General features: G+C 43.4%; 2 protein-coding genes across 3 annotated transcripts in view; both read right to left on the reverse strand.

Moving 5' to 3' along the window:
• Positions 1–22,689, reverse strand: part of ALDH18A1 (aldehyde dehydrogenase 18 family member A1) — a 508,980-nt gene that overhangs the window by 190,853 nt on the left and 295,438 nt on the right. For both annotated transcript variants that reach the window (XM_086922580.1, XM_086922579.1), the window contains exon 9: positions 3,673–3,817. In XM_086922580.1, coding sequence (XP_086778706.1) covers positions 3,673–3,817 — 145 coding nt within the window. The remainder of the gene's footprint in view (positions 1–3,672; positions 3,818–22,689) is intronic.
• LOC147711858 (Golgi integral membrane protein 4-like) lies at positions 17,040–17,768 on the reverse strand. Its single transcript, XM_086924960.1, has one exon. It carries the CDS (start codon positions 17,766–17,768, stop codon positions 17,040–17,042), a length of 729 nt encoding a protein of 242 aa, XP_086781086.1.

Genomic DNA, 22,689 nt, shown 5'->3' on the forward strand with positions numbered 1-22,689 from the left:
TTCTCCACTATTTTCCAGAGGTTTTACACCCAGTATGTTCTGAAGCAGCTGAATACAGAACCCTCTCCCTCTTTCGTTTTAGATGCCCTTTTAGGGAGTTACCAGCCCAACCCTCCTTCCAGTAGAAGACACTGTGACCAGTCTGGGAGGAATAAAGAAAGAAAAGCCAGGAACTTTTTGAACCCGGTTCCCAAGCAGAACTTGGGGAATACAATCTCTGTCTGCAAACCTGGTACAAGTGTGTGGCAGTAAAGTCCAATCAATGAGCCAGGATTTCTTATTAACCACTTCAAGTGTTCCTACACCAGTGAAGAGATAGTGAGAAACACTTTCAAGTCTAAGGTTTGGGTCAGTGACTGTCAATTCCTTCTAAGGTTTGAAAACAAGAACATGGAAATTCACGATTCAGCTGGGAAGAGCTGCCTTACAATAACCACTATGGAGGAGCCCATTGACTGCTGGGAGGGATACAAGATGTTTCCCCACGTCAAAGAATAGCTGTCTAGAAGAAGAGGATTTCAATGAACTGGACAGTAGGAGCAGAATACTGGCCTAATGTAGTCCAGGGAAGAGATTGCACCAAAGGCGCTTTGGTGAGGCTTGGTGACCCTCCCTCTGCACAGAACTGAAAAACGACGTAACTTGATTCCCAAGTCTATGCTGGTGAATGAGTATCCTGATCGCCTTCCACGCTATTGAAAAGCAGTCAGGAAAAGGTGAAGAATAACTACTGAAGACCGACTCAAAAGAAGCCCCTTAGATTGCTTGAAACCACATTCAGCAGATTCATCAGAAGTGCTTGTTTCATCTAGGCCCTCGAAGAACTGCCATCTATAGTCGGAGTAGTTCATGAAAGACCCTTTACAAGGATAATCACTATGACCCAAGGAAAGCTCTTGACTGGTTAGGGTGGTTGGCTTTTGTTTGAGCCCAACGATATCAATCAATGAAGATTCCCATCCCTACATAGAGTGCTACTGAGCATACCCTCTGCAGAACTGTGTCCATGTAGCTCTGTCTCTTCAAACCCGAAGATGTGTGCCAGCTCACCACCCCAACACAGAATTTGACATGAAAGCCAAAGGAGCCTGGGTAAAGGAGAGCTGCTGTTCCCCCAAAGCCTATGGGCACACACAAGTGGGAGTGGCACACACAAGTGGGAGTGGCACCCACTCTCAGCCTTCCAGGTGCATCACATTTGGTCAAGGTACTGTGTGGAAACAAGGTTGTGTGAACAGTAACTTTGTCGGTGTAAAAACATCCATATCTTACCCACCTTAACACAGACAGATCACTAATTGGGGAAAAGAACGAGGAAATAGTACTACTCAGCCTTGCAATAGCCTAAATGTATAAGGCACTGATTTTGTGATATCACTTGTAAGAACTGGACAATAGACTAAAACTAGAGGTGACTAGTCCACCCACACCACAATACCTCCTGCAAGAGTGTTAATGTTTTCACCCTCTACAGCTCCCTGTGTATTGTTTAGCTGTATGGTGTAATTGAAGACCATGTTATTTCTCAAATAAAAACACTGACTGGACAAGGAGTTATTAACAGTTGTTTTATGCTTCACTGAGTTCTGAGGCTCTAACCCCACAGCACCTCCCTGGGTAAGCTTGACTACTCAACCTCATCACCATGATGGTCAAGTGCTAAAGGGATGTACATGGTGCCTAGTTTTGGTTTCAGCAGTAAGACAACCCCCAAGACACCAGAGATTAAAAACTCTAATTGTTACAATTTGAGACCAGTACAGGTCTCGAGAATACTACTCGCCCACTCGCTATGGCGAGTCAGTATTCATCAGGGAGAGCATTTGTTTAGGGCCTACTGGAGAGCTGACAAATAATGTGTTCTGTTCACTCACAAAATGAATGAGCAATAAAGAGGCCTTTAAATCTTGTTTTTTCTGGTCACATTTGCTCTGCATTCAGAAACAGAGGTCAATATTTTGCTGGCACCCAATTTCCAAATTGTTTATGTGCAACATAGTTATTCGGTAAAACTGCATGTTAGTAGGGAAGTCAGTGGCCATGTTAACACCTTAGATGCGTGCAAATATCCCTCCCCAGTGCTGCGCTGTCCATTGGAACTAGTGCTGAATGGACGTCCAATGGACGTGCGCAGCACTGGGGAGGTAGTGCTGCCGTCGGCCAACGCCCCGACGCAGCACTTAAGAGGTTAATGCCTAATGTGCGGTCTGTAGTGAACTACCGCATCATGCTTTAGCAATATATTCATTAAAGGGAAGCTTTTAAACATGAACTGAGAAATATTCCTGCCCCAGCCCGGATGACAATGCTATTAGTGTACTATGAGGCATGTGAAGGGTCATGTGTACCCTATATGAGGGCTTAATTATTGTTCTACATGGAGCAAACGTTTAGAGGTTTATTGGTCCACAGCAAAAATGTTGCCCGTACATATTTGAAGGTGTTTTCATATGTGATAACGAAGAAAATAAAATATTTTCCTAGGATCACACAATTTGAGACCAGTTTATGGGTCAAGCACATTACAGTGAGGTCGAATAGATTATTCAAGTTACTAGACCTGCAGGTCTTGTAACATTTGCATGGTTTTTCCAGGCCTGCACTAACCACACTTTTCCATGGGATTCCTGAAAATGTTTGACAGAAAAGATTGGAGAGCGGATTTGGGTATTCTCTGGCCTAGTAAAGACCTCAGAGAGCAGCCCGGATTTCCCAGGCTACCGCCAAGAACATCTACCCCAAAGAGGGTCTCAAAATGGGCTCCACTGTTGTATGTGTGATGGACCATTGTGTTCACTCAGTACATGTGGAGCCAGAGTCCAGGACCTCCAGAAATGTAGTAATCCCTTCCTGAATGTCAGGACAAATGAATATGACTTGAATGAAGATTCTAGGAAAACAGAGGCATACTAGGCTAATGTATACGCACTTCCGTGCTATCAACGCTGGAAAATCCTAAAGAGTGATTTTTTTTAAAATTAGGGCTACCAAAAATAGTGTCTGTTGATGTACATACACAGGGGACAGTAAGGCCCTGATGCTTGAAAACAAAGCTCAAGCAGCAATTGTGGAAACCAAGTACAACAAAGCAAAATACATTATTGTCCTGGAATGGAACAAAGAGAGTGACGTATCAGAAGAAGGCAGACAAGTAAGGCCCTTGTAAGGCTAGGCTGCACATATGTTATTTGTGAAACAGACATTTTGGGGCATGGCTTCTGTCATGCGAGGGTCATGCCATAAGTCCGCAAAGAGGATCACTTTTAACAAGAAATCCACCCACACAGGTTGGCTGTTTCACGACTGGATACTTTACTAATAGTATAGAGACTGAGAGCAGAGGCCTAAAGGCACCATTTACATCTTATACCTTTAGAGATACCCATTGAAATACTGTAGTCTTTTACAGTTAATGTTTTTAGATTACATGCAGTAAGATTTATTTTGCAATTCCTAACATTTGCTACTACATCCTTTTAGGAGACATTTTAAGTTTTTACAGGTTTGTTCCAGTATTTAAATGAACAAACTACTGCACTAAGCAGTGACATCATTAGAAATAGAGATACAGTCCCACAATATTCTAGTTATTACTAACAGAGTATGTGCTCTCTCATGCTGGTTCATTTGGGCCTTCAAACAGAATGCCTATAGGGAAAGACTTCAACTTACCTGCAGGTTTTACCTCCGAGAAGAAAGTGCCAACTTTCTTTCCTTCAACAATGTCTGTGATGACATGCCCAGAGATCTTAGGATGGGTACCATTTGCAATTACGACGGAAGTGCCACCTTGGAGGGCCCACAAAGCAGCTTTCACCTGCAAAAATTGTATGCAATGATAAATCTGTCTCTCATGAACATGTTCTTGCTCTGTAGGAACTCATTGCTTACCTGTAACAATTGTTCTTGCGTTTAGAGTATTTCTCACTTCACAATTTTCAAAATAAAGCACTAAATCAACTTAGAAGAATAAGTTACTCAGTGGAGTAATTCTGGTGACATTAAGCCCATCTAATTAAATGATGGCGATGTCAGAACATTTGCAGTGCCCATCAAGAGGGTAGAAACTGGAGACTGAGCAGCTGCTCCCTCTCTGAAGCTCCACACTTTGGCTACACATAGACCATCTGTCCTCAGTCTACCTTACCTGTCCAACATACATTTAAAATATACATGGGTGGAGAGTGGTTGGGATGAAGGCCATATCATGGAGGGGTTAAAAGGCTAACAAAAGAGCCATTCTCATGCATGAGTAACTTCTTAATACAGCGGTTAGTCCTCCTGGTCATACACATGGAGGGTTTGGAGAAATGATTTATAGTAGGAAGGTTTAAGAATGGTACCCTGAAATCAACAAAGGAGAAAACTTTAGTCAGCATAATTTGATCAAATTGTGTCTCAAACCTAGAATTAGCATCCAACACGATGCTAGCAGAGACGAATACTAGAGGAGTCTAAGAAGGTTGGATACTACATTTCACATCAAAGCTTTTCTTTAATGAATCATTGGACTCTTGTTCTTGACACTGGGTTTAATTAAAGTGAAACTTCCAGTTAGTAGTTTCTAGCAATGGCCTCCTATTAACATAGAATCATTATCTGCAGGAGTAGCCCAGGTTCTGCAAAGATGATCAGTTAGAGTGTTTGACAAGTTAACAAAGAAGCCTTCGCACCACCAGTTTGGGTCTTAGGATTACAGATGGAGAGGTAGTTCTGTGCAGGGTATACCACCAGAATACACTGGGATATCAAGTGAGTAATGCCTGTAAATTTCTGCTGCTATGCTTGGAGTAGATGGTTAATATGCTTATAGCCACTTTTGGAACCGACAGAAATCTCTTATTCTGCCAAGCATCTTCCAAAGACAAATATTGTCTGATTTTTGTTACAACAAATGATTGTCAAAGGGCATAGCCACAGATTCTTTAAAAAAAAACTTTTTATTAACATAACATCGGCCATTGCGTTGGGATACAGGTTACAAATCTTTTACTCCGCGTTAACAAGTACAGGTGACTAATCTTTCAAATATTCATGAGATTCGCATGAGATATTTCAAGTATATCTTTTACATCGCCATATGCAGTGAATAACAACATTCAAGTTTCATATTTTCTTAAGTTTTTAGGTTTTTGAAAAAATAACCAGGAGTGACCTTCCCCTAACCCCACCTCTTTCCTATCTCTAGGTAAGGGCTTAATGATTCTTCCCCTCCTCCCCTCCTCCCCTGTCTCAAGTCCATAGTATGTCAACCACGGGGTCCAGATTTTCTTTAACTTATTCGGGACTCCTCTGGCCTTATAAGTTACCTTTTCTGCCACCAAGTAAAGGCCCATGCTCGCTCTCCAGCCACACAGATCTTCACCTGAAATGACTGTTCTTAAACAAGACATGTGAATAACAGTAAAAGGTACATTAAGATCTTTGAAGTATATACCTGCTACAACAAAGCCAGTCCTAAATGTTAAGGTCTTAACATTCCCAGACGAATGGACACACAAGATTTATAAGCCAGGGCATTCAGCTGAATATTCAAATGTCAGCTCAGATCTGGCTCTACTATATAAGAAATTAAGTAAAGGAAGCCATCAAAATGCCAATTTTCTTCTTAGTTTTTGATGGAGCAGATAGAACTTCTCTCTGGAACTTTTGCAAACCACTATAGCCATGAACTAGGCCTTACATTGGTGAGCTCCAATGCCTGTTTTGCTAAATGGCGTAGAAATAATCCACATTAGTAAAGCGCAAACAGTCACCCGTAAATGTCTCTAGGCGCTGGAGGCCGTCGGGAAGATTAAGCAAGCTATTGCCCAGAGTCACATGGTGCTGGGCTAACCTGCCGCAGGAGCCGCGGATCGAACCATGATCCCCAGAGTCCAGCGTCAGTCACCTTGGCCGCGACGCCACACCTCTCCCAAGCATAAGCAAAAGTGTCTTTTTATTGAAGTTCCAATGAGGAAAGTAGCACTTGGCTTACGAAGCTCCATGAAATTGACCTCTTGCTGCTTGGTTAATTGGTACCGCTTCATCAGAAGGCTGAGGTCATCACTACAATATTTAGACAAATGGCAATCAAGCTCAGATTTGATAACAGAGCAGCTAGCTAAGCAGTAAGGGAAATAGGGCTTGTTTTCCACGCTCACTATATTCAAACAGACTGTTACCAATTCCCTGCAAATGAGATCGCCTGGAAAAAGCAACTACCAACATGCTTCGCTTTCTTCACATTTAGCAATTGATCCAAATGGATTGTCGAGCATGGCCTCCAATTAATCAACGATCAGCTAGGCATACACTAAATACTTCTTAAGAAGACATTTCTGTTATGACACTGACAAAAACTCTGAAAACTAATGTGAAGCTCAAAGAGTCGATCTAAATGCTAATACTACTACTACGAATTAAAGGAACCTACAGTAGGGAAATAAATGGGAACATGAAAGTTGGCATCCTGAAGATCTTATTCTGGGAGTCAATCTTCCTACTTTGAGGGTTTCAAAAAAGTGTACAAGTACAATCATTTTGAAATGTATAACCGGTACAATAAACAGTGAAATGAAAAAGATCTAAGACAGTGCATATAGTAATAGTTAGACTGTGGCTTTTCTTAACCTTCAGTTCTGGGACTAAAGTTTAGAAGAGACTCTGTAACACCAACTTTAGATTTGTTGTTACTGAGTAAAAGGTAGGAGGGTGTGATAGTGGAGTAGCAGTATTAGCATGGAGCATTTGTCTAGTGTTTTAGAGTGTGAAAATATTCTAATTTTTAGCATGTCTCTTTCATGCTTGTATGGATGGCAACCGAAGTCTTCCAGTCTTTTCCGGAAATACAGTGAGGAAGGAGAGACTATACATAAGGGTACACACCAAAGGGTGGAAAGCACTGATGGGTAGAAGGCCCTATTCCTTTCTGTCACAATCTCAATCTCAGCACTTCCTTGAAGTGGGCCATTCAGATGGCCTGGCTCTATGCATCAACTGTAGCTTGCCTAGCAGCAAAGCTGTTGGGGCGACTGGCATCACTGTAGACTAGGGACAGGTAAAGTCTTTGGATCAAGTTGGTAATTGTGTCTTTGGAAAAACCGTTGATTGATGACAGTGATCTGTAACACTGGGGTTCAAGCTAAAGGCAGAGTTGGACAAGGACTCAAAGACCAGTATATTAAAGAAAATTATCCTTTACTGGTGTTTTGAAGCATGGCTAGTGGAGGATTTAAAACTTAAGATCAAACAACGTGAATATGTGGTAGGAACAGTGCTATTTAGGTTTCTCACTAACCAACACAGAGCAGAGTGACAGCATATTTCTGCTGTGTTTTTAAAACCTATACTACACCTCAAAGTGACCGGGATTATCGAATATTTTAACCAATCTTTGGCACAGAGGGCATTTTTATATCCCTTCGATCCACTTGAGAGGAGCTAGTTGCGATAGTTAGGCAGCTAACGTAAAATCACATTTGAAAAAAGCTGGTGAAATGTTGCCATGATAATTAAGAGATGTAAGAGCAACAATGCCTGCTTGCATCATGATAAGAGGAACTGTGGACCATGTTTTGTAGTAAAAAAAAAAAAAGAAGTTTTTAAAAAGCAAAGAAAATGTGAAAATGCTCCAAATTCAGATCATGATTAAAGTCAGTAATGAGAGGAGATTAGTGTGAATCCTTGTATCTTGCTGACAGCTAGACTGTAAACTATACAAGCATTTACAACGCAATAGGTTTCGCCTTCGAAAAAGTTAGAGCTATTGGCGTTGTAAATGACAAACCTTTATTCATGGGTTGGTTTTGAAAACAGATAAATAAATGGCATTGTCATTTACAATGCCAAAAGCTTAATCTCAAATGTGAGACCTATTGCATTTGCACACACATACACACAGAGCAACACACAGAGCTACACACGCAGAGCCACACACACAGAGCCACAGACACACACACAGAGCCACACACACACACAGAGCCACACACACAGAGCCACACACACACAGCCACACACACACAGCCACACACACACACACACACAGACACACACACACAGAGCCACACACACACACACACACAGAGCCACACACACACAAAGCCACACACACACAGCCACAGGCCACACACACACACACAGCCACACGCCACACACCACACACAGAGCCACACGCCACACACCACACACAGAGCCGCACGCCACACACCACACACAGAGCCGCACGCCACACACACAAAGCCACAGACACACACAGAGCCACAGACACACAGAGCCACACAGAGCCACACACACACACACAGAGCCACACACACACACACACAGAGCCACACACACACAGAGCCACACACACACACACACAGAGCCACACACACACACAGAGCCACACACACACACACACAGAGCAACACACACAGAGTCACACACACACACACAGAGCCACACACACACACACAGAGCCACACACACACACAGAGCCGCACGCCACACACACACAGAGCCACACGCTACACACACACAGAGCCGCACGCCACACACACAGAGCCACACACACACACAGAGCCACAGACACACAGAGCCACACAGAGCCACACACACACACACAGAGCCACACACACAGAGCCACACACACACACACAGAGCCACACACACACAGAGCCACACACACACAGAGCCACACACACACAGAGCCACACACACACACACACACACACACAGAGCCACACACACACACAGAGCCACACACACACACACAGAGCCACACACAGAGCCACACACACACACACACACACAGAGCCACACACACACACAGAGCCACACACACACACACACAGAGCCACACACACACAGAGCCACACACAGAGCCACACACACCCAGATCCACGCACACACACACAGCCACGCACACACACACCCGCGCACACACAGAGCCAAACACAGCCACGCGCGCACACACACAGCCACGCACACACACACACAGCCACGCACACACACACACAGCCACGCACACACACACACACAGCCACGCACACACACAGAGCCACGCACACCCACACAGAGCCACGCACACCCACACAGAGCCACGCACACCCACACAGAGCCACGCACACCCACACAGAGCCACGCACACCCACACAGAGCCACGCACACCCACACAGAGCCACGCACACCCACACAGAGCCACGCACACCCACACAGAGCCACGCACACCCACAGAGCCACGCACACCCACACAGAGCCACGCACACCCACACAGAGCCACGCACACCCACACAGAGCCACGCACACCCACACAGAGCCACGCACACCCACACAGAGCCACGCGCGCACACACAGAGCCACGCGCGCACACACAGAGCCACGCGCGCACACACAGAGCCACGCGCGCACACACAGAGCCACGCGCGCACACACAGAGCCACGCGCGCACACACAGAGCCACGCGCGCACACACACACAGATCCACCCACACACACACACACACAGAGCCACACACAGAGCCACGCACACTCAGAGCCACGCACGCACACACAGAGCCACGCACGCACACACAGAGCCACGCACGCACACACAGAGCCACGCACACACACACAGAGCCACGCACACACACACAGAGCCACGCACACACACACAGAGCCACGCACACACACTGCATACACACACGCTCCCCCCTTACCTCACCAGAGACACACACACGAGCGCACATACACACACGCACGCATGCAGAGACACCCCCGCCGTCGCACACATACACACACACGCGCCCCCCCTCCCGAATACAGTCCCACTTACCGCCAATCCGGTGTTCTGTAGCCTTCGCGGGGCTCTCCCTCTGGTATGGGAGCCCCACGTCACCACTACTACTCTGGCCAGGAACTCCGTGGGCGCTGATTCGCGCATAAGACGGAAGTCCCGCCCCCACGCTAGGTTTAGTTTTCCTGAGTGCGCGCCCACATCTTGTTGTGATTTTGTCACTCATGACTCTTTTTCACCTTCTTTGTCCGTCTCCGTGTCGCACGGCAAGCTATTCGCCTGCGAGAACTCAATAGGGTGCTTTCCTGAGTTGTTTAGTCATAATTAGTAGATACACTTTTGATTCTTACAATTCCCGCTTATTTTGAGTGTTATGCATTTGTGAAACAGCTCAATTTTTTTCTGCCCGTGATTTACCCTGTGGGATGTGGTAGAAGCAAAAAAAAAAACAGCATTTGTTATTTTTCAAAACATGGATTTCGGTAGGAACCCCCCATTTTGACCTGTCCGATACGCTTGTATTGTCTAAAACAGGGCTGGTATTGTATCATTTTCCACGAACTTTCTTAGTTTGCGCTCCAGGCCTGCTTGGCAGTCTGCGCTATGAAGCCCGCACGTCAGAGGTATTGGTTACTCACATGTGATGCTTTTGTTGGTCCTGCCGTGGAAATCGGCCACAGGCATTGCTGCACGGTCCCAACCACCAAGCGCTACACATCACATTGAGTCCGGTTTCCGCAGCATCAGACCTCATCCGGTTTAATAAGTCTGAGCATGTTGATCTTATCTGCGACTCTAAGAAAGCCAGTCTCCCTTGTCTGGGTCTTTGTTGCATATCTGAAGCAGACAAAGATGTCTTTTGTAGCGCCAATATTGACCTTTGACCGAGGTCCATTTTATTACAGATGTCTGGGACCAATTTGTGTTTATTTTCTGTAGAGACAACAAATACGACGCTAGTGTAACATGAGCTCCAAATGTACCCTGCAGGGCTGAATGATGATTATGTTTTTGAAGCATAGGGGTTTGCCATTTTTTTTTATCTGAGCGAGTAATTAACTTAAAAAATAAACCAAAAAGCATCATATTATCATGTAGTTAAGTAATCCTGGTCAGTGACTGCTTGTATCTCCTTCCCAGCACTTCGAGGCAGTTTTAAGTCCGTGTTACCTCTTTCACGTATGGTTAATGTCATTCAGCTTGTTTGTAAGGAGATGTAAATACTATTTTGCAATGTTGCTTTACTCCATTTAACTCGGTAAGTCATTTTGTCCTCTCATCATAGACGTAACTGGAATAGTGGACTGGGGCTAAAAAAAATCTCTTACCCTCACAACCCTCTCACCCTCACAACCCTCACAATCTTCTCACCCTCACAACCTTCTCACCCTCACAACCCTCTCACCCTCACAACCCTCTCACCCTCACAACCCTCTCACCGTCACACACCCTCACACATCCTCACCAGCATAGCATAACAAAACATAGCATAGCATAGCAAAACACAGCATAGCATAGCATATTAAAAAAAGCATAGGATAGCAAAACATAGCATAGCATAACAAAAGAAAGCATATGATAGCAAAACAAAACATGCATAACAAAACAAAACAGCATAGCACAACAAAACATAGCATAGCATAACAAAACATAGCATAACAAAACATAGCAAAACAAAGCATTACATAAAGCATAGCAAAACCAAACATAGCATAGCAAAACATAAAGCATAGCAAAACAAAGCATAGCAAAACAAAACATAGCATAGTATAACAAAGCATAGCATAACAAAACAGAGCAGAACACAACAAAGCATAGCATAACAAAACACAACATAGCATAGCATAACAAAACAAAGCTTAGCATAGCATAACAAAACAAAGCATAGCAAAGCAAAACAGCATAGCAAAACATAACAAAGCATAGCGAAACATAAAGCATAGCAAAACAAAACATAGCATAGTATAACAAAACATGCATAACAAAACAAAACAGCATAACAAAACACAACAAAACATAGCATAGCATAACATAACAAAACATAGCAAAACAAAGCATTACATAAAGCATAGCAAAACCAAACATAGCATAGCAAAACATAACAAAGCATAGCAAAGCATAGCAAAACAAAACATAGCATAGTATAACAAAGCATAGCATAACAAAACAGAGCAGAACACAACAAAGCATAGCATAACAAAACATAGCAAAACACAACAAAGCATAGCATAACAAAACACAACATAGCATAGCATAACAAAACAAAGCTTAGCATAGCATAACAAAACAAGGCTTAGCATAGCATAACAAAACAAAGCATAGCATAACAAAGCATAGCAAAACAAAACATAGCATAGCAAAACATAACAAAGCATAGCAAAACATAAAGAATAGCAAAACAAAACATAGCATAGTATAACAAAACATAGCATAACAAAACAGAGCAGAACAAAACATAGCAGAACACAACAAAGCATAGCATAACAAAACAACATAGCATAGCATAGCATAACAAAACAACATAGCATAACAAAATAAAGCTTAGCATAGCATAACAAAACATAGCATAGCATAGCCACAACAAAACATAGCATAGCATAACAAAACACCAAAACATAGCATAACAAAACACACCAAAACATAGCATAGCATAACACAACATAGCATAGCATAAAAAACACAACATAGCATAGCATAAAAAACACAACATAGCATAACAAAACAAAGCTCAGCATAGCATAACAAAACATAGCATAATAAAACATAGCATACCAAAACATAGCATAACAAAACATAGCATAACAAAACATAGCATAGCCAAAAAAAGCATAGCATAATAAAACATAACAAAAAATAGCAAAGCATAACAAAACATAGCATAGCATAACAAAGCATAGCATAGCCACAACAAAACATAGCATAGCATAACAAAACACACCAAAACATAGCATAACACAACATAGCATAACAAAACACAACATAGCATTGCGTAACAAAACAAAGCTTAGCATAACAAAACATAGCATAACAAAGCATAGCATAGCATAACAGCATAGCAAAATAAAGCATAGCATAATAAGACACAACAAATCATAGCATAACAAAGCATAGCATAACCAAACAAAGCATAGCAAAACACAACAGAACATAGCATAACAAAACACAACATAGCAAAGCATAACAAAACACAACATAGCATAGCATAACAAAGCATAGCATAACAAAGCATAGCATGGCATAATAAAACATAGCATAGCAAAACAAAGCATAGCATAATAAAACATAACAAAAAATAGCAAAGCATAACAAAACATAGCATAGCATAACAAAGCATAGCATAGCCACAACAAAACATAGCATAGCATAACAAAGCATAGCATAGCCACAACAAAACATAGCATAGCATAACAAAACACACCAAAACATAGCATAACACAACATAGCATAACAAAACACAACATAGCATTGCGTAACAAAACAAAGCTTAGCATAACAAAACATAGCATAACAAAGCATAGCATAACAGCATAGCAAAACAAAGCATAGCATAATAAGACACAACAAATCATAGCATAACAAAGCATAGCATAACCAAACAAAGCATAGCAAAACACAACAGAACATAGCATAACAAAACACAACATAGCAAAGCATAACAAAACACAACATAGCAAAGCATAACAAAACACAACATAGCATAGCATAACAAAGCATAGCATGGCATAATAAAACAGCATAGCAAAACAAAGCATAGCATAATAAATCACAACAAAAAATGGCATAGCATAACAAAACATAGCATAGCATAATATAGCATAGCCCCAACAAAACATTGCATAGCATAACAAAACACAACAAAACATAGCATAGCAAAACAAAGCATAGCATAACAAAACATAGCATAACATAGCATAACACAACACATAGCATAACAAAACATAGCAAAACACAACAAAACATAGCATAACAAAACACAACAAATAGCATAACAAAACACAACAAATAGCATAGCAAAACACAGCAAAACACAACAAAACATTCGCCAGGTTAACTCGACGCTGGGTCGCTTTCTGTGGCCTGGCGGAGCGGCCAGAGTAGCGTTGAAAACATGCTTCCTGTCTACCTATTGCGGGGGCCTGGCCACTTCTGATCTCCTATCTTACTACCAGGCTTCCCAACTGCTTGTTCTTAATGAGTGGTGGTACAGCGACAGGGGGGACCCGGCGTATGCATTGGAGCGGTCGCTCATGGGCGATAACACGTTACACACCATTCTATACTCAGCCCGTCTGCGTCGTGCACTACCGTCGGTCACCAGAGTGGTCTTTGCAGTGTGGAGACAGGCCCTACGCCGCATGGATTGGTGGGGCAAATTGGCGGCTGAGACGCCGCTCTGGCATAATGGCCTGCTCCCAGAGCTTTCGGCCCTGGCCGGCTTTGAGGGCTGGGAGGCGATAGGTATCTCGTTGCTGGGCCAGGTCATGTCCGGTACTACCCTCAAATCATTCGAGGAACTTCGCACGGAGTTCCAAATGCCTCAGTCCCAGTTCTTCCGTTACCTGCCGCTGCGCCACGCCCTCACCCCGAGCATTGCCAACCTGGACTCCCTACCAGAGTTTAGCCCAGTCGAGGCGAAGGTCTTTATGGGGGACCTGGGGGATAGGAAGGTATCCCGGATATACCAGACGCTGGTTATTCATTGCTCCTCTACCCTGCACTCTCTTCGGGCGGCTTGGGAGGTGGACGTAGGCCCTCTAGATGAGGACGATTGGAGGGAGGCGTTAGAATCCCCGCGTGGGACCGCCATTGCTGTACGGCTCCGGCTCATCCAATTTAAGTACCTGCACCGGGCCTACTATACCCGTGAACGATTGTGGAGGGCTGGGTTGATTGAATCCCCGGAATGCCTGCGCTGTGGGGCGGTGCCTGGATCCCTGTTACATACTGTGTGGTCGTGTGGTCGGTTGTCTGGCTTCTGGAGAGGCGTGTGGAGCTGTCTATCTGAGGTCCTGGGCTGGGACCTTCCCCGCACCCATCGGCTGGGGTTGTTGCATGTTATGGAGGGCATTGGTGGGAACATTTATAAACGTCATCTGCTGCTTTTGGGGCTTGTTGTTGCCAAGCGGGACCTGGCCAGGGCATGGAAGGGTGTGAGGGCCCCTCCCCTGTCTGCGTGGAAAGCTGGATTGGACTATTACATGGGCCTTGAAAAGCCGATCTTTGAGGCGAGGGGCTGCCCACGCAAACACTACAAAATTTGGAAGCGGTGGGCCGACTACCGGGGTCTGTCACTGGATCCCCCAGCGGAGCGAGAAGAAGACATTTGATTGTACGGACATTGTTGGCCCGATTCTGCGACACTCCTGTCGCGCTACACCTACACCCTTTATCTGCTGCTATATGTACACGTGCGTGGGGGGGGGGGAGGGATGGGGGGAGTTTCTGGGAGTTGGGGGGGACGGGGGTTGCGGGGTAGGGTGGGTTGGGGGCTTATACATATTGAGCCTATTTTCGGTGCCTGCTTAAACATTTGCTACTCATCTGATATACTGTGCCTGTACTGTTGGTGGTGATCTCCGACCTGTGGGGTGCCACTATTTTATTACCTACTTGCTCAATAAATTGGTTGTGAAAAAAACACAACAAAACATAGCATAGCTTAACAAAGCACTACAAAACATAGCATAGCAAAACAAAACATATAATAGCAAAACATATAATAGCATAGCAAAACATAGCATAGCATACCAAATACAACAAAACATAGCATAACAAAACATAGCATAGCAAAACAAAGCATAGCATAGCAAAACAAAGCATAGCATAATAAAACACAAAACATAGCATAACAAAAAATAGCATAACAAAGCATAGCATAGCAAAACATAGCATAGCATAGCATAACAAAGCATATCATCACAAAACACAGCATAGCATAACAAATCAAAGCATAGGATAGCAAAACATAGCATAACAAAACAAACCATAGGATACCAAAACAAAAGATAGCATAGCATACAGCATCACTCAGGGGCACCACCACAGCATCACAGAGGGGCATCACAACATCACTGTGCACTACCAGAGCATAAATGTGTGCAACCATTCAACAACAACTGGTTCAAATATGTTCTCTCAATGTTTCAAGCTTTATTACAAATGTAACAAAAAGATGTTAATATTTCACTTCTGTTCTTGGATTTTAGTCACAATAAAATACACTGAACATAATCTTCACAAAAGTCATTTACAAAGGTTTAAGCTATTGCCGTTATAAATTACAATAACTTTTATTTAAGTATTAATTATTTGAAAAAATTAAAAGCCATTGTTATTTGTAATATCAATACATCTAAGTCACGGAAATAAAAACACATATTGCATTATAAATGCTATAGGTGTCACATTTGCAAAAGTTATAACTATTGGCATTGTAAATGACTAAGCTATTAATTTCGCGATTTTAAAAAAAAAAACAAATACAAAATGTGTCATTTACAATACCAATAGCTCAAACTTTCCTAATGAGAGACCTATTGCATTGCAAATGCTTGTTTTAATATATACTGCACTTAATAAAATGCAAACAATATACCTTGGTATTAACAAATACATAAGTTGTTTCTTTAATCTGGTGTGACTTTACAGTGGTTTCAGATATAGTATGGCATGGTTATCTCTGACTGTTAGTTTGAGATTCTATTCTCTGAGTGCATAGGGATTTTCTATTTTTGTAGCATGTATTATCATTGTCACACTGGACTCCGGCAATACACTCTTTTGCTATCTTATGATTGGTTACCATCATTTCCTCTTTTTCCAAAATTTGATTTTTCATAGATTCAAGTCTTTGAATCATTCCAGTCACCGCCCTGGGAGTTTCACTGAAACATCCAAACAGCAGTACGATGTAAAACATAGTCTTATAACAAAGGCTCTTTGGTAGCTTATTCACAGCTTTTAAAAAGGAACTTGTTAATCAGTCAGAGACAATCCACCTGAAGGCCACTATCCTTCAGATTTCTAATGCATGTTGTGTGTGATTGGCAGTCCACTTAACTTTGTTCAGTTTCTCAAAAATAAGTGACATTTTTAACCTTTACTTGTTTATGTTTAGTAAAGATGCTACACACCCTCTGAGGATTTAGCATCCAACAATCAAATTTAGCATCTAACAATAAATCAGACATCTGATGCATCTAAAAAAAAATCTTTTATTTTTAGGCCTTGTGGCACCAGTGGCGAAAAGATCTGATCAGCATCAAGGGTCAGATTTCTTGTGTACTCGCCAACAGTGCAGAAATGCATCACATTCTTGTCAGTTTGTCTGGGGCCTGTGATTGAAATTCCTTGTTCTTCAGGCCTGTGACCAGCTTGAAGCTTGGTATCCTCTGAAGAGCTTCCTTCATCCGGCGCACCGGATTCAGGTGCTCCTGCGCACTAAGCAGCTGAGAGCGGAGCTCTTCATGTGCATTGCCAAGAACCATACTTTCTTCCATTAGTTTCGATATCGTGGCCAGCATCATCCCCAGGTGTTCCTCATACTCCAGCTGCAGCTGGGCATATTTCTGGTTGTGGCTCCCCAATGCTCGCCGGTTTTCCAGCTTTAGAGAGTTAGCCTGCTCCTGCAAGTCCAGGAGCTGCCGCTTCACTCCTTCATGCTGGTTCTTCAGGATCTTGTGGTGAGAGAGGAGGGCGACGAAGTGGTTCATGGCTTCTTCCTTCTCTTTGCTCAGGGCTTCTTGACATTCAGATTTAAGTACTACAAAATCGTCCTTAGTCTTTTTGTGCTCTGCACGCTCCTTCTGGAGGGACTGCTCCACCCTGGACCGCTCTTCATCCGTCCCTTCCACCTGCGCAAAGAGCCTCTCCTGCAGCGGCTTGAACTCCAGGAGCAGGTTCACGGAGCTCCGCACTTTCTCCTGTAAGTGCTTGTACAGGTAGAGCGTGGACCCCAGGCACATCAAGGTCAGCAAGCAGAGGCCTATCCGTAAAATACTCTTCCACCTGCGAACTCCAAAGGCCCCGGGTCCCATGGCCGAGAGTTTGGTTCCTCGTCAGCGAGGGCCGATTCCAGTTATCGTCTTGACAGTAATGTCCGACTATCAGTCTTGCCAGTCACAGGCCTGCCTATATAGCCCTGCTCAGCATCATGAATTATGATGTCATGCTGAATTCAGTGTTGCACACTGTTAGGTGAAAATGCTTTGCGTCCCATATAAGGTATCAATCCTGATGTCTACTGTAAATATGCCCTCACCCAGGACAGTGTAGCTTTGGCATCCCATGTGTACATCACTGCACGTGCTGAGAGCCTTTCCTGTGCACGTCTGCCCCTTCAGAGCCCCTTCCACTGCGCTGCGAGGACGCTCCTCGAGCAACAGGGAGTGGACAGTGGCGGCGAGGGACCAACTGAGCTGCCTGGACCCATAGGAGTAATAACAATTATGCTCACAGAAGCAATATTTTTTTATATAAATTTTTTTAACAGTTTTAAATAGCGCTGGCTAGACCCAAGGGTATCAGAGCACTTTACAGGTATGGAAGTAGAGACATGGTGAGATAAAAAACTTTACAATCGTACACAAAAGATGACAAGCAAAATGAAAGAGCCAGGGGTCACAAGCAATACATAGCTAGACAAGGATATAAAAAGTAACTTAAAGTCAAAGCCAGGATTTGGGTAAACTATGCCAGCGGGGTTGTACAGTGGGAAGTGGGGTTGAGGGGTGGGAGCCGGGTAGTGTGGGGGCGGGAGAAGGGCGGGGAGATATAATGTAGATAAATAGAGTAGAACAGGGCACCGCTTGTAGGAGAGGATCTAACCTGCTACTTGTAGCTTTAGAATATTAGGATTGACCAGTAATAATCAGAAAGGGAATTTCTGAATAATCTTTGTTACACAGAAGTATGCACTTGGAGCTTCGTAGATTCTTACATTTATTATTTTCATGATTGCTACTACAGGGTTATCTGGAACAGTAGTTGGTGGATCTCCTCCAATGATTTAAAGGAAGTGAGTGAAGTATGGTCTGTTCCAGAGCCTACTGCGTGCCAAAGCGAATCATGGAAAATAGCCTTGTTTGAAAGCTCCCTTCCCTTCCTCCAGCATACCTGCTGTACAAGACACTTGAGCCCCTTGCTCATTCACAATGTAGAACCCTCCTCAGCTCTGTTTTAGCAAACGTCCTGTGATGTTTTATGTATTCTTGCCCATGTCCCTCGGCAAATATCTAGGTAGCTAGTCAGAGTGGGTGTGCTGTTTTCTAGTGTCTTGGCATTTCCTTGCTATACAAATCAGTGGAATACAGCTAAGAATGTGGGGAACGTGTATGTGTATGGCAGTAATGAACAAGTATCCTAAGCAAAAGATGGAAAACATGTTTTTCTTAAGTCTGGAACGCAAGTGAAGAAATCCTGTATTATTTTGGTGACAATTAAACATTCTGAATGTATTCCACAGGAGGAAATTATGTTCCAAGACTAGTTTTTACATTTTGAAATAACTGCTGACTTTGGAAGATGCATACAGAGGCAGTAACGTCTTGAGTAGGGTGTATTATCATTGTGACACTGGACTCCGGCAACTCACTCACAGTGTAATTTTGGTATCTTATGATTGTTTACCAACATTTCCTTTTTTTCCAAAATTAGATTTTTCATAGATTCAGGTCTTCGAATCATTCCAGTCACCGCGCTGGGAGTTTCACTGAAACATCCAAACAGCAGTACGATGTAAAACATAGTCTTATAGTCTTATAACAAAGACTCTTTGGTAGCCTATTCACAGCTTTTAAAAAGGAACTTAACGTTAATCAGTCAGAGACAATCAGCCTGAACGCCAATATCCTTCAGATTTCTAATGCATGTTGTGTGTGATGGTAGTCCACTTAACTTTGTTCAGTTTCTCAAAAATAACCGACATTTTGAACCTTTACTTGTTTCTGTTTAGTAAAGATGCTACACACCCAGGGCTTAATTTGTGCCGGTGCTCAGCACCGGCACCTTTTTATCAGGGCCGGGTCTACACTGCCACTGGCAACTCACTCCACCAAAACGACTGCACTGCAGTCTGCAGGTCATGATCAAAGTAAATAAAATATAATTGCCGTACTGCCAAGTTGTTCACTTCAGACAGTCTCCAGAGTCCTCTCCTCGGCGAAGAAGAGTGTTTCTCTGCAGTGCTGCTGAGAGAGCGAGCCTGATAACTTCATTTCCTTGATGCAAATTCATTTGCTTTCAGTATTGCCGGAGGTGGGCAGGCCCCTAATTGGGCTGTATTTAGTTCTATAGTGTAGGGGGCTGCGCTAGCGTGCCGTGCGTGCGTGCGTGCGTAACCTTTTTTCATTCCAGGGATGGTGGACCACATGACCACACGTCCACACCCCAGCGCAAACGTACTGAATGAGTCACCGGCATAACATCGAGGCGGGAACTTTGAAGCAGTAGCAGGCCTCTTAGTAAGTCAGTGCCACCAGCAGTAACCTCAGTAAGTGAAACAAGCATTGGAAATGCAATAGGTCTCGCATTAGAAAAGTAGGAGCTATTGGTGTTGTAAAGGATTATTATTTTTTTTTGTGTGTATTTTCTCCAAATAGCTACATTGATAGATTTGTTATTTACAATGCCAATAATTTTTGTGAATATGACACCTATAGCATTTGGAATGCCACATGATTTGTATAGACGTGATTTTGATGTCATTTTTTTTTGTTATGCCACCTTTCTAGAGTGCAGAAGAGTGCAGCAGGGGATAGAAGCAGAGCCTTGCAAGCTGAGCGTCCTCCCGGGTGAGTGTGAGTGAGTGTGTGTGAGGCTGAAGGTGTGTGAGGGTGATGTTGTGTGAGTGTGATTGCGGGTGTGTGAAGGTGTGTGTGAGTTTTGGGGTGTGAGGGCGATGTTATGAGTGTGTGTATGTTAATAAGAAGTATTTAATATGTGTTGTTGTGCAAAAATGTGTGATTGATCTTCCCTTTGTAATTTTCCTGCCTTATGTGTATTTTTTAATGTAATTTAACTGTGTGTGTGTGTTTATGTTCCCTATCAATGTATTAAGAGGATGCACAGTGATGTAATGTGTGTATTTTATGCGTTTTGTGAAAGAACTATTTTATTTTCCAATCCATGTTTGCATATTTGTGTATTAATAGCTGCACTGCTCCTTTTCTTAAGCACAGGCGTTGCCAATAGGTCTTGCAGTTGTAAATTTTGAGCTATTACAATAGCAAATAACACTGCCTTTTATGTTTGTTTTGCATTTGAAAAACATAAAGGGCTTTGTCATTTACAAAACCAATAGCTCCAACTTTCCTACTGCGAGACCTATTGTGCACTGGACAGTGTGGGTGAAAGTGGCACTGCGTGGGTGTGAGTGGTTTTGAGTGAGTGTCGTTGCCACCAGCAGTAACCTCAGTAAGTGAAAAAAACAAAACAATGCTGCTCCTTTTACTGGTGCGTGGGGCCCATCACCTGAACCGAGTCAGAGGTGCCAGCAATTGCCACTGGTATCGGGCGGGGCACGTTTTGCATTGCTATGCTACCAGACTGCTGAATTTTAACCCTGGCTACTCTAAATGGTATAATCTCTACGATGACATACTTACCTTCACTTAGCTGGCAGTGCTCATAAGAAATGAAAAAATCCATTAAAGACAAAAGGGTAAAAAAAAAAAGGTGTGATAATCTTTCTGAAATATGATTTGTCCTGTGTTTGAAGAGCCGCCAGCAGTAACCGTGGCACAGGCAGCAAATAATTAAAAAAAAAACTGCTGCTCTTACTGGCTCGTGGTGACAGTCACTTGAACCAAGTTAGAGAGGCCCCAGCAATCATGCCAACGGCGTCGGACGGGGCACCGTGTGTATTCATATATCACAGTGCAAAGAATCTTTCTGGTGACATTGCACATATGACACAAATAGTGTGCAGCCAAATCACGTCTCACTCATCCCTAATTTCCGATTTCCTATGTCCTTAATGTACTCTTCTATGTACAGCACTTCCTGGTCGATATGACCTTTCGAAAAAAAGAATAATCCCTGCACATCCACCTGCAGCTAGCTGTAAATCCATTTGTGCCACATCAAATACAGTAAAGAACACTGTTAAGCATACCGAAATGTACAGTGAAACGTGTACAATTTCAAACCTAAGTGGCGATAATCAAGTTGCAAGGAAGGCAAAGGAAATCAACCTAAATATCACTCCAACTGAACTTTTCACAAGCATACATCTAACATCCATAGTGTGCACGAGGTCAGGAGGGCTAGCCATGCAAGAATGTTCCTGGCACAATATTTAAGTTAAAGAACAGTGCAGGAATCACGAGGCCTCAGCCCACAGACCTGGCTGCCGACCCCCAGGGAACTTTGAGGGGTGGTGGGGGTGAAAGGTTTGTTGGCAGGCTTGTTCTGGTAAATGTTTGACATACTTTACTTTTATTTGGCTGGGCTAAGAAAAAAAACAATCCATGAAAGGAATAAAAGATGTGATAATATTCTTTTTGTCAAGGTGATTTGCACGATGTGGGAGGTGTGAAGAACATTGCAAGTATCACGAGGCATCAGTCCACGGACCTGGCTGCAGCCTTCCAGGGGTGTTTGAGGGTCGATGTAGGTGAAGGACTTGTTGGCAGGCATGTCCTGGTACATGATGTCCTTGCTTGTGAGTGGTTAGTTTGTAGAGTGAGGCGGTGAGTTGACGTCACACTGGGGAGCCTCCCTGCAAGGGGGGATGTAGTGCATTCCTAGAGAAGGTTGAAAAGAGGGGGTGGGGCCGTCCCGGAAATCCCTCCCAGTATGGACAGAGGAGAGAGCGTGAGAAATGGTAGTTTGGAGGCCTGCCTGGAGAGGGCTGAGGAGGGCAGGTGATGTCAGGAGACTGTAGACCAAAAGGGGGGGCAGGGCAGTCCTGTAGAAGAGAGCAGGAAAGAGGAGCGAGTCTGTTTAGAAAGCAGAAGA

The sequence above is a fragment of the Lissotriton vulgaris genome, chromosome 5, assembly GCF_964263255.1.
Source record: "Lissotriton vulgaris chromosome 5, aLisVul1.2, whole genome shotgun sequence".
Classification (NCBI taxonomy): Eukaryota; Metazoa; Chordata; class Amphibia; order Caudata; family Salamandridae; genus Lissotriton; species Lissotriton vulgaris.

Bases quoted from the DNA above. Each gene is read 5' to 3' on its own strand.
- LOC147711858 (XM_086924960.1), bottom strand. From the start codon at position 17,768: ATGGGACCCGGGGCCTTTGGAGTTCGCAGGTGGAAGAGTATTTTACGG.